This window comes from Plecotus auritus (assembly GCF_963455305.1).
Source record: "Plecotus auritus genome assembly, chromosome: 9".
Lineage (NCBI taxonomy): Eukaryota > Metazoa > Chordata > Mammalia > Chiroptera > Vespertilionidae > Plecotus > Plecotus auritus.
The window spans coordinates 68823922-68838930 of record NC_137783.1 but is presented as its reverse complement, the minus strand read 5'-3'; the positions used below and the strand labels follow the sequence as shown (position 1 = coordinate 68838930).

The following is a 15009-nucleotide window of genomic DNA, read 5'->3' as shown; positions in this document are numbered from 1 at the left end:
GGGGGGAAGAATGAGTTATGGACGGATGGTTTCTGAGTTGGTGAGTATTTAAGGATGGTAATGGTGAGCAAAAGGATTTGCTGAGATAAAAAAAACTGGAAGCCAGGAGAACCACGAGAAGGCGGTTTAATAAACCAGGCCAGGGCTGATAGGCACAAGGAAAAGGCTGCTATAGATTTGAGATCATTTTATGGGAAATTAACAGGACACAGTGACTAACTAGAAATCAACGATGAAGGTGGGTTAACTTGACTAATGATTTCGCTTTCTTAACTATGAGCGTTTAGCTTCTCAGATCACACTGTTGGTGCCCCCTTGACGGCCCGTTTTCTGAGGGCAGAGTGAAGGCAAGGAGCATTGCTTAGCGCTGTGTTCACCTCACTCACCAGCAGCGCCAAGACAGGGACAGTGCGGGTGCTGTGTCCTGTCGTGGCCTCCGTGCCTGCGATGCTCACCCCCTGCGCCACGGAGGCGGCAGTGTCGCCTGCTGTGGTTCAGCAGGGATATGGGAAAGGTAGCACACGTATGGTTTCTTCTAATTTGGCTTCTCATTGTTTAGACCACAGATTGACAGAAGGTACTAATCCCTTTAATTACTGAATTGAAATAACTTACTTCTTCAGAAGGACTCATGCCTTTTAGTGATTTTATTGAGCATTTTCCTCTTAGGAAGCTCTTGTTTTCTACCATAACAACCAACAGAGAAGTTATCATCTTTGATCTCCTTGGTTGTTCTGCCCCTAAAACGTTATTTTCCAGGTGATTTCTTGAGAGGTTTATGTCTGCTCCTTTCTTTTCATATGGGTTTCTGTTTTTAATATTATTATTTATCTGAAGAAGAAGAGGTGGAAAATTGTAACTTAAAATAAAAATCGTCCTGTGCGCACTGGCCTGCAGCTACGTCTGCGTGGCCTCCGGGATGGAGACTGGCCTGCTAGGCGACAGGAGCATGGCTGAGAGTGCCACCCCGGCCAGACCTGCCCCTCGGTAGTGTGGTCAGTGTTCATCCGGGGCTTGCTGTTCGCAGCTCTGGGAGGGGTGGAAGGTGCCACTCGCCCAACCAGAGTGACGGTGAGGTTTCCCCGTGCAGGTGGAGCGGCCCCCCTCTCCGTTCTCCTTGGCTCCGCAGGCACCCCTGCCCCCGGTGCCACCGCGACTGGACCTGCTGCAGCAGCGCGCTTGCGCCCCCGCGGGGGCGGGCCTGGGAGCGGCGCCCAAGGTAACGGCCCTGCTCTAGTCCCCGCAGCTCTAGTCCCCACTGCTCTAGTCCCCGCAGCTCTAGTCGCCCGCTGCTCTAGTTGCTGCTGCGCGGCTGCAGCCAGGGCTCCCCTGACTTGTTTCCCTCCTGCTCCACAGGCTGTGGCCGGCGCCCTGCATAAGGACAAGCCATTGCCAGCGCCCCCCCCCCTCAGAGACCTTCCTCCGCCGCCCCCTCCCGACCGGCCTTACTCCGGGGGAGCTGAGGCCCGGCCGCAGAGACGCCCCTTGCCCTGTACTCCCGGTGACTCTTCATACAGGGACAAACTGCCGCCCGTCCCCTCCAGCCGCCTTGGGGAGTCCTGGCTGCCTCGGCCGATCCCCAGAGTTCCCGTCGTCACCCCAAGCTCTGGGGAGCCCTGGACAGGACGGGAACTGACCAACCGGCACTCCCTGCCCTTTTCGCTGCCCTCACAAATGGAGCCCAGAGCAGAGGGGCCTCGGCCTGGGAGCGCCTTCAGTCTGGGTGCCTCCGTGGTGAGTCCTGGTTTTGAAATGATTTAGCCTGTTCTAAAATGTCTGTGGCCTGGCCTGTGGCACAGCATCAGCCCCTGCACCGAAGGGTCGAGGGTTCGATTTCTGGTCAAGGTCACATGCTTTGGTTGCAGGTTCGATCCTCAGCCCCAGTCGGGCACATGTGGGAGGCAACCATTTCTAGTTTTAAAAACCTATTTTTCTATATTGACACCACCACAAAGTCAACCCTAATCTCTCACTGAAACGCCACTTAAACCTGTCACCTCTCCCCTTACAGTCATTCCTGGCCACAGCATTCCTCAACCTCCCCCTTTCACTTCCATTTTTTTTTTTTTAGATTTCTAACTACCTGCTGGTCAATTCTTGTTTCAATAGCTCATCTCACATTCAACATGTCTCTAGCCAGGTTCAAAACCTCAATGGTTGCCTCCCCCTCCCCCCCCCCCCTTTTTTTCCCTTCCTCTCTTCTTCTAAAAATGGAAAAAATATCCTTTGGTGAGGATTAATAAAAGAAAAAAAGAGAAATACTTGTGGGTAGCATTTAAGGGGTCAGTGTTTATGATAGGTTTTATATAGGATTCAAAGATAATATAGCCCCTTCCCTGGGGAAATATAAAGCAGTATAAATAAAAACACAAGTTTTAGAGGAGAAATTATTTCCAGATAGAGCAGACGGTGCAGGCTCTCTGGAAAGAGTGGCTTCTGAATTTGAAGGACTCTTTCCAAAGCGTATCCAGCTCTACGGAGACCAGAACCAGTGACAGAATGCTTCAGTGTATTACAGAATGCGTGGGAGGGCGAGGAGAGCAGAAATGTTGTGCATCGAAGTATGAAAGTCGGCTAGAAAGGGCATTAGTACTAGATTAGAGGGCCTTTGAGACCCCCTCCCACAAGGATTGGAATTGATTTGGTAGGAAATGGGGGGCATTTGAAAGTTTTAACTTAGTGGAGTGACATGACCAAAATGCCAATTTAAAGAGATCCCTTCCCTGGCCGGTGTGGCTCGCTTAGTGGAGCATTGTCCCACTCACAGTTAGATACTGGTTGGGGCAGGTATGGGAGGCAACTGATCAATGTCTCTCACTCTCTTACAATCTTCCCCTCTCTCCCTTTCCCTTCCCTTCTCTCTAAAATAAATAAAAACATTTTTTAATTATAAAGAGATGACTCTAATAATTGTAGGTAGAACGGATTAATAAGAGAATAGATTGGAAAAAGGTTAGGGGTCCATTCTATAAGCATGAGATATAAAGGGTTTGGAACTGAGGGTGGAAGAGATATATTCATTCTTTTGTTGGTTCAGTTATGCACTCAACATAAATTCTTGCCCTTACAAAGTCTATATTCTAGTGGGGGAAAGACAGAAAATAAAAAGGATAAGTTAGTAAACATACAGGGTGTTGGACATGGATGAGTGCTGTAGAGAAATATAGGGCAAAGGGGTTATTGGGACAGCTAAGCAAAGACCTGGAGCGTGGGGAGGGGAGCCATGCTACTTCTGGGGAAAGACAATTCCAGGATGAAGGGAAAGCAGCTGAGCTTAGGAGAGTGTTTGAGGAATGACAGAGGGTGGAACATAGTTGGTGCTAAGTGAGCAGGAAGGAGAATAGCTGTCTAGGAGAAGGTGAGGCAGCCAGAGTATGCAGAGCCTTGAGAGGGTGAGAAACAAAGACCCAGTAAGTTTGAAAGCAGTCAGTGGGCGGGGACAGGACAGGAAACCATATACACACACACGCACTCACACGCGCGCGCACTCACACATGCACACACTCACATGCGCGCACACACGCACGCACACACACTCGCACACGCACACACGCGCAGCCTTGAGGTTTTGAACCTGGCTAGAGACATGTTGAATGTGAGATGAGCTATTGAAACAAGAATTGACCAGCAGGTAGTTAGAAATCTAAGAAAAAAAAATGGAAGTGAAAGGGGGAGGTTGAGGAATGCTGTGGCCAGGAATGACTGTAAGGGGAGAGGTGACAGGTTTAAGTGGCGTTTCAGTGAGAGATTAGGGTTGACTTTGTGGTGGAGTCAATATAGAAAAATAGGTTTTTAAAACTAGAAATGGTATTTGTGTAGACAGTTTTCACAAATATTTCTAGAATTAAGAAAAAATAAATATGTCCTTGGCTTGTTTTTTATCTCTATCTCCCTCATCTCCCTACATTTGAGCTTTTCAGAGCCTGAAACAGCTGTGCTTTTGTTAGATGTAATAACCCGAGTGTGGCGTGGAGTGAGATCTGTGTCTATGTTACTGTTCTTGTTATTGTTAAGTAGGTTAATAAGAGGAGATGCTTAGCTATATTAAGAAGGTCCTTTTTCAAAACTTTTCTTTCCAGAATATGAATAGCAGCCCATTAGCAGGTCCAGAGTGTGAGCACCCCAAAATCAAACCTTCCGCATCGGCCAATGCCATTTATTCCCTGGCTGCCAGGTGAGTCTACAAAGCTGCATTTCACACCGGGGAGCTGTCCTTCTAAAGGGTTTACCTACAGAAAAGTAAACTCAGAGGAAAGTAAAAATGGGTCTGCATTTGCACATATAAAAATCGCCCTGCTTATATTTGGACTATTTCCTCACATTCTTTTCTGTGTAAATGTACAGAGATTAGTCCTGTTGGGTGAGGTTCATCAATTTTACTACATTTTTTCAAAGAAACAATTTTGGATTTTGTTGATTTAAAAAAATTAATTTCTGAATTCTTATTTTTAATTTTAATTCTTAATTCTTGGGTACCTGCTTTTTTTGTGGTAAAATACACGACATTAAATTTTTCATCTGACCTATTTATCAGTATACAGTTTAGTTTTATTAATTAAAACTTCACATTGTGCAATGATCACCACCATCTCCATAATTCTTTTCATTTTGTTTAACTCTATACCTATTAACAATAAATCCTCATTTCCCCCTCTGCCAGCCCCTGACAGCCACCATTATACTTTTTGTCTTTGTGATTTTGATTACTCTAAATTCCTCATGTAAGTACAATCATACAGTATCTGGCTTTTTGTGACTGGCTTATTTCACTCAGCAAAATGTCTTCCAGGTTCGTCTCATTACAGGCTGAATGCTATACTATTGCATGTCTGTGCGACATTTTACTTATCTATTCATCAGTCAATGGCCACTTGGGCTCTTCTTGTTTTAGCTATTGCAGATGATGCTGCTATGAATATGGGTGAGCAATTATCTCTTTAAGACCCTACTTTCAGTTATCTGGATGTATACTCAGAAGTTGAATTGCTGGGTCATATGGTAATTCTATTTTTTTTTTTTTTGAGGCACCTTCATACTATTTTTCACAGCAGCTGTACTATTTTACATCCCAAACCATGGTGCACAAACGTTCCAATTTCTCCAAATTTTTACCAACACTTGGTTATTTTCTGTTTTGTTTTTTTAAAATTTTTATTTCTACTTATTTATTTTTAAAATATATTTTTATTGATTTCAGAGAGGAAGGGAGAGGGAGAGAGAGATAGAAATATCAATGATGAGAAGGAATCACTGATCGGCTGCCTCCTGCATGTCCCCCATTGGGGATCGAGCCTGCAACCCAGGCATGTGCCCTTAACCGGAATCGAACCTGGGACCCTTCAGCCCGCAGGCCGATGCTCTATCTACTGAGCCAAACCAGCTAGGGCTATTTTTATTTTTTTATATCAGCCATTCTAATGGGTGTGAGGTGGCATTCCCTGGTAATTTAGTTTTGCATTTCCCTGATGATTAATGATGATAGTAAGCATCTTTTCATGTGCTTATTGGTCATTCATATATCTTCTTTAAAGAAATTTCTATTGAAGGCCATTGACCATTTTTAAACAAATCTTTATTATTAAGGGTATTACAGATGTCCCCCCTTCTTTCCCTCATTGCCCCCCTCCACCTGGTTCCTGTCCCGCCCCATGCATTATCTATGAACACCCTATTGTCTGTGTCCATAGGTAATGCATATCTATAATAATAAAAACATAATATGCTAATTAGGCTGGACAGCTGAACAAACTTCCGGACATCCTTCCAGACAAAGCTGCAGCTGCGAGGACCAAGCCCCTTGCACGAATTTCGTGCATTGGGCCTCTGGTATGCATATAAAACCTTTGGTTAATCTCTTCCCACCTCTCCTTCCCTGTGAGATTCAACAGCCTGCTCCATGTTTCCATACCTCTGATTCTATTTTATTCACCAGTTTATTTTGTACATTAGATTCCTTGTTCGTTTATTTTGATTTATAGATTCCATTGTTGATAGATATGTATTTATTGTTAATATTTTTACTCTTTTTCTTCTTTTCCCTCTTCTTAAAGCATACCTTTCAACAGTTCATGTAATACTGGTTTGGTGGTGATGAACTTTTTTAGCTTTATCTTGTCTCTGAAGCTCTTTATCTGGCCTTCAATTATAAATGATAGCTTTGCTGGGTAGAGTAATCTTGGTGGTAGGTTCTTGCTATTCATCACTTTGCATATTTCTTGCCCCATTCCCGTCTGGCCTGCATAGTTTCTGTTGAGAAATCAGCTGACAGTCGTATGGGTGCTCTCTTATAGGTAACTAACTGCTTTTTCTCTTGCTGCTTTTAATATTCTCTCTTTGTCTTTGACCCTTGGCATTTTAATTATGATGTGTCTTGGTGTGGGCCTCTTTGAGTTCCTGTGGGACTCTCTGTGCTTCCTGGACTTGTAAGTCTATTTCTTTCACCAGTAGGGGACTTTTCTGTCATTATTTCTTCAGATAGGTTTTTAATATCCTGCTCTCTCTCTTTTCCTTCCGGCACCCCCATAATGCAAATGTTGTTATGCTTGAAGTTGTCCCAGAGGCTCTTTACACTATCTTCATATTTTTGTATTATTTTTCTTTTTTCTTTGCTGCTTGGGTGTTTTTTGCTTCCTCATATTCCAAATAATTGATTGTTTCTCGGAATTCTCTCTTGTTGAATCCCTGTAAATTATTCTTTATTTCAGTAAGTATATTCAGACTTGTCCTTTTTCATGTCTTTGACATTCTCACTAAGATCCTTGAAAGCCTCACTAAATCCCTTGAAGTTCTCTTTGAGTCAACTGAAGCTCTCTTGAGTAACCTTATAACCATGGTTTTGAACTCTGTATCCAGTAATTTGCTTGTTCCCATTTCTTTCATTTGTGACATGTTTCTTTGTCTCTGCATTTTGGCTGCTTCCCTGTGTTTGTTTCTATGTATTAGGTAGAGCTGCTATGTCTCCTGGAGTTGGTAGAGTGGCCTTGTGTAGTAGGTGTCCTGTAGGGCCCAGTGGCTCAGTCTCCACACTCACCTGAGCTGGGCACTCTAGGTGTGCCCCTGTGTGGGCTGTGAGCACAGTCTTATTGTAGTTGAGACTTAATTGCTGTTGGTGTCACTGGGAGGAATTGACCTCCAGGCCAATTGGCTGTGAGGATTGGCAGGGACTACAGTGGGAGAACTGCTGTGCAGGAGACACCCCTATGGATTAGGACTTACTTCAGTGGGGCTTTTGTGCTCACTGAGTCTTCCCCTTGAGTGTGTCATTTGTGGATGTGTAATCTGCTATGGTCTGAAGCTGTCCACTGGGTGCACTGGCTCTGGGGCCTCCCGGGAGGTGTAAAGTCAGCCACTACCTGGGGCCACTGGGCAGGAGCTACAGAGAGATCTGCAGATAGCTGCTACTTGTATTGGGCTTGTGAAGTGCCTATGCAAGGTCAAGTTGTGAAGCAAGGTAGGCTGGTGCTAGTGCCAGGTCTTGGCCTTTTATTGATAGGTTTGAGGCACGCTGACTCCAGCTGCTGCTTATTTGAGAGATTTTAGCAAAGTCTGAAGCCTGAGTCAGGATAGTAAATTGATATGGAAAAGCTGCTGCAAACAACTTGGGTGGGGCGGGTCTCAGAGAATCACCAGGGCAGAGCGAACAGTGTGAGCCAGGCTGATGGAAACTCAGATATGGCTGCCAGTCAGCTCTGCAACAGGGGAGGTCCCAACACAGGAAGAGTGATCCCTGCGAGGACTCCTTGTCTGGGAGAAATCTGCTGCTGAGTTCCCGCTACAGTGCCAGACAATCCAGTTCCTTCCTATATGTCCCTGGGTCCTCCAAAGCCACCTGGCACTGGAGCTCAGAGGGATCATGTCTGAGTAAGTTTGTGTACTGGCCCTTTAAGCGAAACTGCCTGGGTCCCCAGCAGCCTCCTTGTCACTCAGCCACAATCCCCACTGGTTTTTACAGCCCATAGTTATGGGAATTTCTCTTCCCAGCTCTGGTAGCCTGGGCTGGGGGTTTGGTGTCGGGCTGGGACACATTGCTCCTCCTAGGAGGCCTCTGCAGCTGAGATATCCCTCCCAATTAAAAAAAGGGGCACACAGAGAGGATTAAAAATAGCGGCAGAGTAAGTGTATACTGCATGAACATGATCCCAGGAACAAACTGAAATTACAACTAAAATACAGAAAAACTTTCTGAATAATGAACGGAAAACTCGCAGGAGAGAACCCTGATACCTGAGGACCGAAACTGGAGATTGCATAGAGACTGGTAGGAGAGGCAGAGGCACGAAAGGGCTGGCCGGGTGCTGCAGACAGCAACTGAAGTTCTGAAGAGATACCTCAATTGTGGGGGGTTGCAACTGAGAACTCTGGGATCCAATCCCCAAGCTGGGCTCCCCAGCAGAGAGCACCAAATCTAAGGAGGGTACCCATATAACATCTGGCTGTGAAAAACAGTGGGGTGCTGTCTGCCAGGGAGTGACAGCTGAAAATACTCTCTTAAAGGGCCAATGCACAAAATTCCCTGTGGAGCCACCCACCTTGTGCTCCGGCAGAAGGAGGGCACAGTGGACTGGAGCTGTGTGAGCAGAAACCAGGACTGGGGACTCAGGGCGATAGAGCTCAGAAGGCAGACACCCCCAGTTTCCTGGGCTGAGTCATTCCCTCACACAGCGGAGGACAGACAGTTGACTCACCCTATTGGAAAACACCTTGTCCTCAGTTACTTAAGAGACCAAAAATAACAATTAGCCTCCAGGCAGAAGCCACTGCCCCACTCTGTTGAAAAAACTCTCACCACACCTGAGGACAATTGCTTGGGGGCAATTCAAGTTGGAATCCTATCAATCTATAGGCAGGCAGGCAGGCTCTGGAGGCTTTGAGTCTTTGCCTGATCTAATTAGTCAGAAACAGCATTTGACACTGTCCTGCACTGGAGCTTGAGAGGCATAGCAGATCTACCTAATACATAGTCACAAACCCAAACAGACAGCCAAAATGAGGAGACAAAGAAACAAATGGAAGAAGTAGAGAATTCTCCAGAAGAAGAGATAAATGAAGCAGAGGTAAGAAATTTATTTGAAACAGAGTTCAGAGTAATGATGGTGAAGATGTTCAACAGCATGAAAAAAGATATAGTAACTATGAAAAAAGAACAGTCTGAGATAAAGTATGACACAGCAAAAATAAAGAACACATTGGAAGGAATACACAGCCAATTAGGGGTAGCCGAGGATCGAATCAGTGAAATGGAAGACAGGGCTGAAAAAAATCACTCAATCAGAGAACCAAAAAGAAAAAAACAATTAAAAAACAGGAGGACAATTTAAGGAAGCTGTGAGACAATGTGAAACGTAACAATATTCACATAGGAGGTGTGCCAGAAGAGGCCGAAAGATAGGATTAGAGAACATGTTTGAATAAATAATGGCAGACAACTTCCCTAACCTGGTAAAGGAAAAAGTCACACAAGTTCAGGAGGCACAGAGACCCCAACAGGCCCACCCCAGACACATCATAATTAAAATGCCAAAAATTAAAGAAAAGAGAGAATCTTAAAGGCAGCAAGAGAAAAACAAACTGTTACCTACAAAGGAGTTCCCATACTGATTACTTATCAGGAACTCTACAGGCAGGAAGGGAATGGCATGAAGTACTCAAGGTAATAAAGAACAAGGGTCTTGAAACCAAGATTACTATATCCGGTAAGGCTATCATTCAAAATAGATGGTGAAATAAAGAGCTTCCCAGACAAAAAGAAGCTAAAAGAGTATATCACCTCCAAACCAGCATTATAAGAAATGCTAAAGGGATTGCTGTAATGAGAAGAAGAAACAAAGAGAGAAACCTCAGCATACAGAATTAAAATGGCAATAAATAAATACCTCTCAATAATAACCCTAAATGTAAATGGGTTAAATGCTCCAATTAAAAGGTGTAGGGTAGCTGAATGGATACAAAAACATGACCCTTGAGATCAACTGAAGGACTTATATGCATGCATATAAGAGTAACCAACGGATGCAAAACATTGCGGGGTGAGGGCATGTATGGGAGTGGGGTGGGGGGGGGCAATGGTAAGATATGCACACATATAATACCTTAATAAATAAATAAATAAATAAATAAATAAATAAATAAATAAATAAAACGTGACCCAACTATATGCTGGCTACAAGAGACCCACCTGAACAAAAGACACAGGATGAGAGTGAAGGGATGGGAAAAAAATTGTCCACGTAAATGGAAAAGGAAAAAAAGCTGGAATAGCAATACTCATATCCAACAAAATAGATTTTAAAATGAAGGCCATCACAAGAGACAACAAAGGTCACTACATAATACTAAAGGGATTGATCCAACAAGAGGATATAACCCTGGTAAACATATATGCAACAAATATAGGAGCACCTAAATATATAAAAAAAACTTCTGGAGGACTTTAACGGAGAGATCAACAACAATACAGTCATAGTAGGGGACTTTAACACCCCGCTGACTGTATAGATCTTCCAGACAAAAACTTAAGGAAACAGTGACTCTAAAGGACACACTGGATTAGATGGATTTAATTGACATTTATAGAACATTTCTCCCCAATGCAGCAGAATATACATTCTTCTCAAGTGCACATGGATCATTCACAAAAATAGACCACATGTTAAGACACAAAGCAAGTCTCTACAAGTTTAAGAAAATTGAAATCATATCAAGCATCTTCTCAGATCACAGTGGAATGAAATTAGAAATCAACTACAGTAAAAACACTCAAAAATATTCAAACACATGGGGGCTAAATAGCCTGTTATTAAACATTGAATGGGTTACCAAAGAGATCAAGAAAGAAATAAAAAACTTCCTGGAAACAAATGAAAATGAACACCCAACAACCCAAAATCTTTGGGACACAGCAAAAGCATCCTGAGAGGGAAGTTCATAGCACTACAGGCCTACCTCAAAGAACAAGAAAAATCAGCAATAAGCTATTTAACCCTGCAACTTAAAGAACTAGAAAGAGAATAACAAGAAAAGCCCAGAATAAGTAGAAGGAAGGAAATAATCAAGATTAGAGCAGAAATAAATAACATAGAGACAAAAAAAATCAATGAAACCAAGAGCTAGTTCTTTGAAAGGATAAATAAAATTGATAAACCATTAGCCAGATTCATCAAGAAAGAGAAAGAGTACCCAAATATATATATTTTAAAAAAGAAGAAGAAGAAAAAAAGGGCACACATGGGTGTTCCACCAACCCATTTTACACCTCTGCCCCTCCTACCAGTCTCAATGTGCTTTCTTCTTTTCTTGTAGGAGTTCCATTCAGCCATCTTTCAGGTGGTTCTGAATGATGGTTCTGTATTTTAGTTGTTATTTTGATGTGGTTGTGGGAGGTGGCAAGTACTGGCGTTTACCTACAGTGCCATCTTGGTTCCTCCCATTGACCATTTTTTAAATCAGGTTGTGTTGAATTTTAGAAGTTCTTATCCTGGATATTAATCCCTTATCATATATATGATTTGCAAACATTTTCTGCCATTCTATGGGTTGCCATTTTGGTCTTGATGCAAAAAACTTTCATGAAGTCCAATTTGTCTATTTTTTCCTTTGTTACCTGTGCCTTTGGTGTCATTTCCAAGAAATCACTGCCAAGTCCAATGTCATGAAGCTTTTGTCCTGTTTTTTTCTAAGTGTTTTATTTTAGAACTCGAGGCCCGGTGCACGAAATTCGTGAACGGTTAGGGTCCCTAGGCTTGGCCGGTGATCAGGGCCGATTGGGGCCTTCCTTCCCCTGGCTGCCATCGGCCGGTCGGGGCCTTCCTTCATTCCATGTCGCCCCCTGGTGGTCAGCGCACGTCATAGCAAGCGGTCGAGCTCCAGGTCGGTCAAATTCCCAAGGGGACAATTTGCATATTAGCTTTTTATTATATAGGATTTATTTAGTTTTAGGTCTTACATTTAGGTCCTTGCTTCATTTTGAGGTAAACTTTTTTTTTAATATACGAAAGAGAGAGAGAGAGATAGAAACATCAATGATGAGAGAAAATCATTGATCAGCTGCCTTCTGCACGCCCCCTACTGGGGATGGAACCCGAAATAGGGCATGCGCCCTTGACCAGGATCGAACCCAGGACCCTTCAATCCACAGGCCAACACTCTATCCACTGAGCTAAACCAGTTAGGGCTAGTCCTGTTTTTTAACAAACATTTACAGCTATAAATTTACCCCTTAGTACTACTTTTACTGAGTCCCATAAGTTTTGGTTTGTGATTTTCCTTTTTATTCCCCTCTAAATATTTTCTAATTTCTCTTGTAATTTCTTCTTTGATCAATTGGCTGTTTAAAAAGTATATTTTTTAATTTCCTTAATTTTTGTTTGGGCAGTGAATGATTGATTCTTCACCATGATCATTGATGTTTCTCTCTCCCTTCCTCTCTGAAATCAATAAAACTGTATTTAAAAAATAAAATAGAATAGAATAGCTACATCAGTTGTCCTTTAGTTGGTGTTTATATGATCTTTGACCATCCTTCTACTTTCTGTCTTTCTGTGTTCTTACACTTAAGGGGTAGTCTTATAAACAGCATATACATTTCCCCTTAAGTCCAGTCTAGCAGCCTTTGTCTTATAATAATTGGAATATTTGTTTTCATTCTTTTCCCCATATTTTCTTGGTTCATTTCCCTACTTTCTCAAAGTACTTTTAACATTTCCCCCTTTAATTATTATTTTTAACAGTTATCCTGGGCATTCCCTTCATGCACCCTGGACTCAGTAGAGTCTGGCTCTTCACACTTTGCATACATGAAATTTCCCACATACTTACTCTCCAGGCTCCTCAACCCTTACTGCTTGCCATGCTGGAATCTCTTCCTTCTGCCCAGAGAGCTTCCTTTAGAGACAGAGATAGAGAGAGCGTACAGGCGTGGGATGGGGGAATGTATGTGTCTCCCAGCAGTGAGTGCTCCCAGATTTCATTTGATGGAAAACATCTGTTTGACAGAAAATATCTTTTATTTCACTGTGACATTTTTGCAAGGTATTTTCGCTGTGTCTAGTATTGCGCTGGAGTTACTGTCGCGTGGCCTTGCCTCCTGGCTGCCGTGGTTCCTGCTGAAAACGTAGCTGCCGGCCTCGGTGTGCTCCCTTAAAGGCGGTGTCTCCTCTCTGGGCCTCCTGGTCTTGGGTCCCAGCAGTTTTCTTAATGTCCTTGAGGTCTGTGGGCTTTACTCCTTTTTGTGGTTCGATGTTGCTAATGTCTTAGAAAATTCTAGCCCACTATTTCTTAAAATAGCCTGAGTACTATAGTCTCTCTCCTCTCCTGCTGGCCCTCCTGTTACCTAAAGGCCAGCTTCTCACCATTCCTAACGTGGGTGTTATACTCATTCTGTTTTCTTTTTTTGAGTAGTTCCTGCTATCTTCCACTTCCTTTATCACTTTGCAGTGTCTAATCTGCCCTAAGTCCATCTATTGAATTTGTATTTTCGGAAATTATGGGTTTTTTGTTGTTGGGTTTTTTGTTTTGTTTTGTTTTAAATCCTCACCCGAGGATATTTTCCCATTGATTTTTAGGGAGAGTGGGAGAGAGAGGGAAAGACAGAGAGAAACATCGATGTGAGAGAAACGCATCAATTGGTTGCCTCCTGCACGTGCCCCAACCAGGGCCCAGGGCGGGGAGGAGCCTGCAACCAAGGTACATGCCCTTGGCCGGAATCAAACTCAGAACCTTTCAGTCTGCAGGCCGACGCTCTATCCACTGAGCCAAACTGGCCAGGGCCAGATACTATAATTTTAGGTTCTAGGATTTCCATGTCATTTTCAAAAATGTATTTATTTTATTTTATTTCAGGGCTAGCATCAGATTTTTTTATTTTTTATTTTTTTAAATAAACCTTTATTGTTCAGATTATTACAGTTGTTCCTTTTTTTTCCCCCCATAGCTCCCCTCCACCCGGTTCCCACCCCACCCTCTGCCCTTACCCCCCACCCCCACTCTCCTCATCCATAGGTGTACGATTTTTGTCCAGTCTCTTCCCGCATCCCTCACACCCCTTCCCCACCCCCCCGAGAATTGTCAGTGCACTCCCTTTCTATGCCCCTGATTCTATTATATTCACCAGTTTATTCTGTTCATCAGATTTTTTATTCCCTTGATTTTTAGATTCACTTGTTGATAGATATGTATTTGTTGTTCATAATTTTTATCTTTACCTTTTTCTTCTTCTTCTTAAAGAATACCTTTCTGCATTCATATAATACTGGTTTGGTGGTGATGAACTCCTTTAGCTTTTTCTTATCTGTGAAGCTCTTTATCTGACCTTCAATTCTGAATGATAGCTTTGCTGGGTAGAGTAATCTTGGTTGTAGGTTCTTGCCATTCATCAATTTGAATATTTCTTGCCACTCCCATCTGGCCTGCATAGTTTCTGTTGAGAAATCAGTTGACAATTGTATGGGTACTCCCTTGTAGGTAACTAACTGTTTTTCTCTTGCTGCTTTTAATATTCTCTCTTTGTCTTTTGCTCTTGGCATTTTAATTATGATGTGTCTTGGTGTGGTCCTCTTTGGATTCCTTTTGTTTGGGGTTCTCTGTGCTTCCTGGACTTGTAAGTCTATTTCTTGCACCAGGTGAGGAAAGTTTTCTGTCATTATTTCTTCAAATAGTGGAGCAAACAGCAATGGCTTCCCATCAGCCCTGCCCTAAGAGGCCCCCAGGTCTCAGTGTCCCTCGGTAATCACTGCAAGCACCTCTGAGAGAAAGCTGCCCTCGAGTCCCACCACCCCCCCCCCCCCACCAGACAGTCCAGTTTCTCCCCGTATGATTCTGGGTCCCCAGAGTCTCGCCCAGAACTGGAGTTCAGAGCAGTTGGGAGCTTGTTGTCTCCCTCCTGATTGAGTAAGCCAGCTGCGTACTCAGTTGCCAGCCCTTTCCGCGTGCGCCTCCGTGCCTCTGCACTTTACTTCCGCAGCTCCTCTGAGTCTCTTCCCTTCTAGTTGTAGAATTTCCATTCAGCCAGTCTTC

At 43.4% G+C, this 15009-nt stretch overlaps 1 protein-coding gene across 1 annotated transcript in view; it reads left to right on the top strand.

Moving 5' to 3' along the window:
* Positions 1–15009, top strand: part of CBL (Cbl proto-oncogene) — a 122837-nt gene that overhangs the window by 95013 nt on the left and 12815 nt on the right. The window contains exons 10-12 of the mRNA XM_080642159.1: positions 1091–1219; positions 1357–1734; positions 4080–4174. Of these exons, the coding sequence (XP_080498285.1) occupies positions 1091–1219; positions 1357–1734; positions 4080–4174 (602 nt within the window). The remainder of the gene's footprint in view (positions 1–1090; positions 1220–1356; positions 1735–4079; positions 4175–15009) is intronic.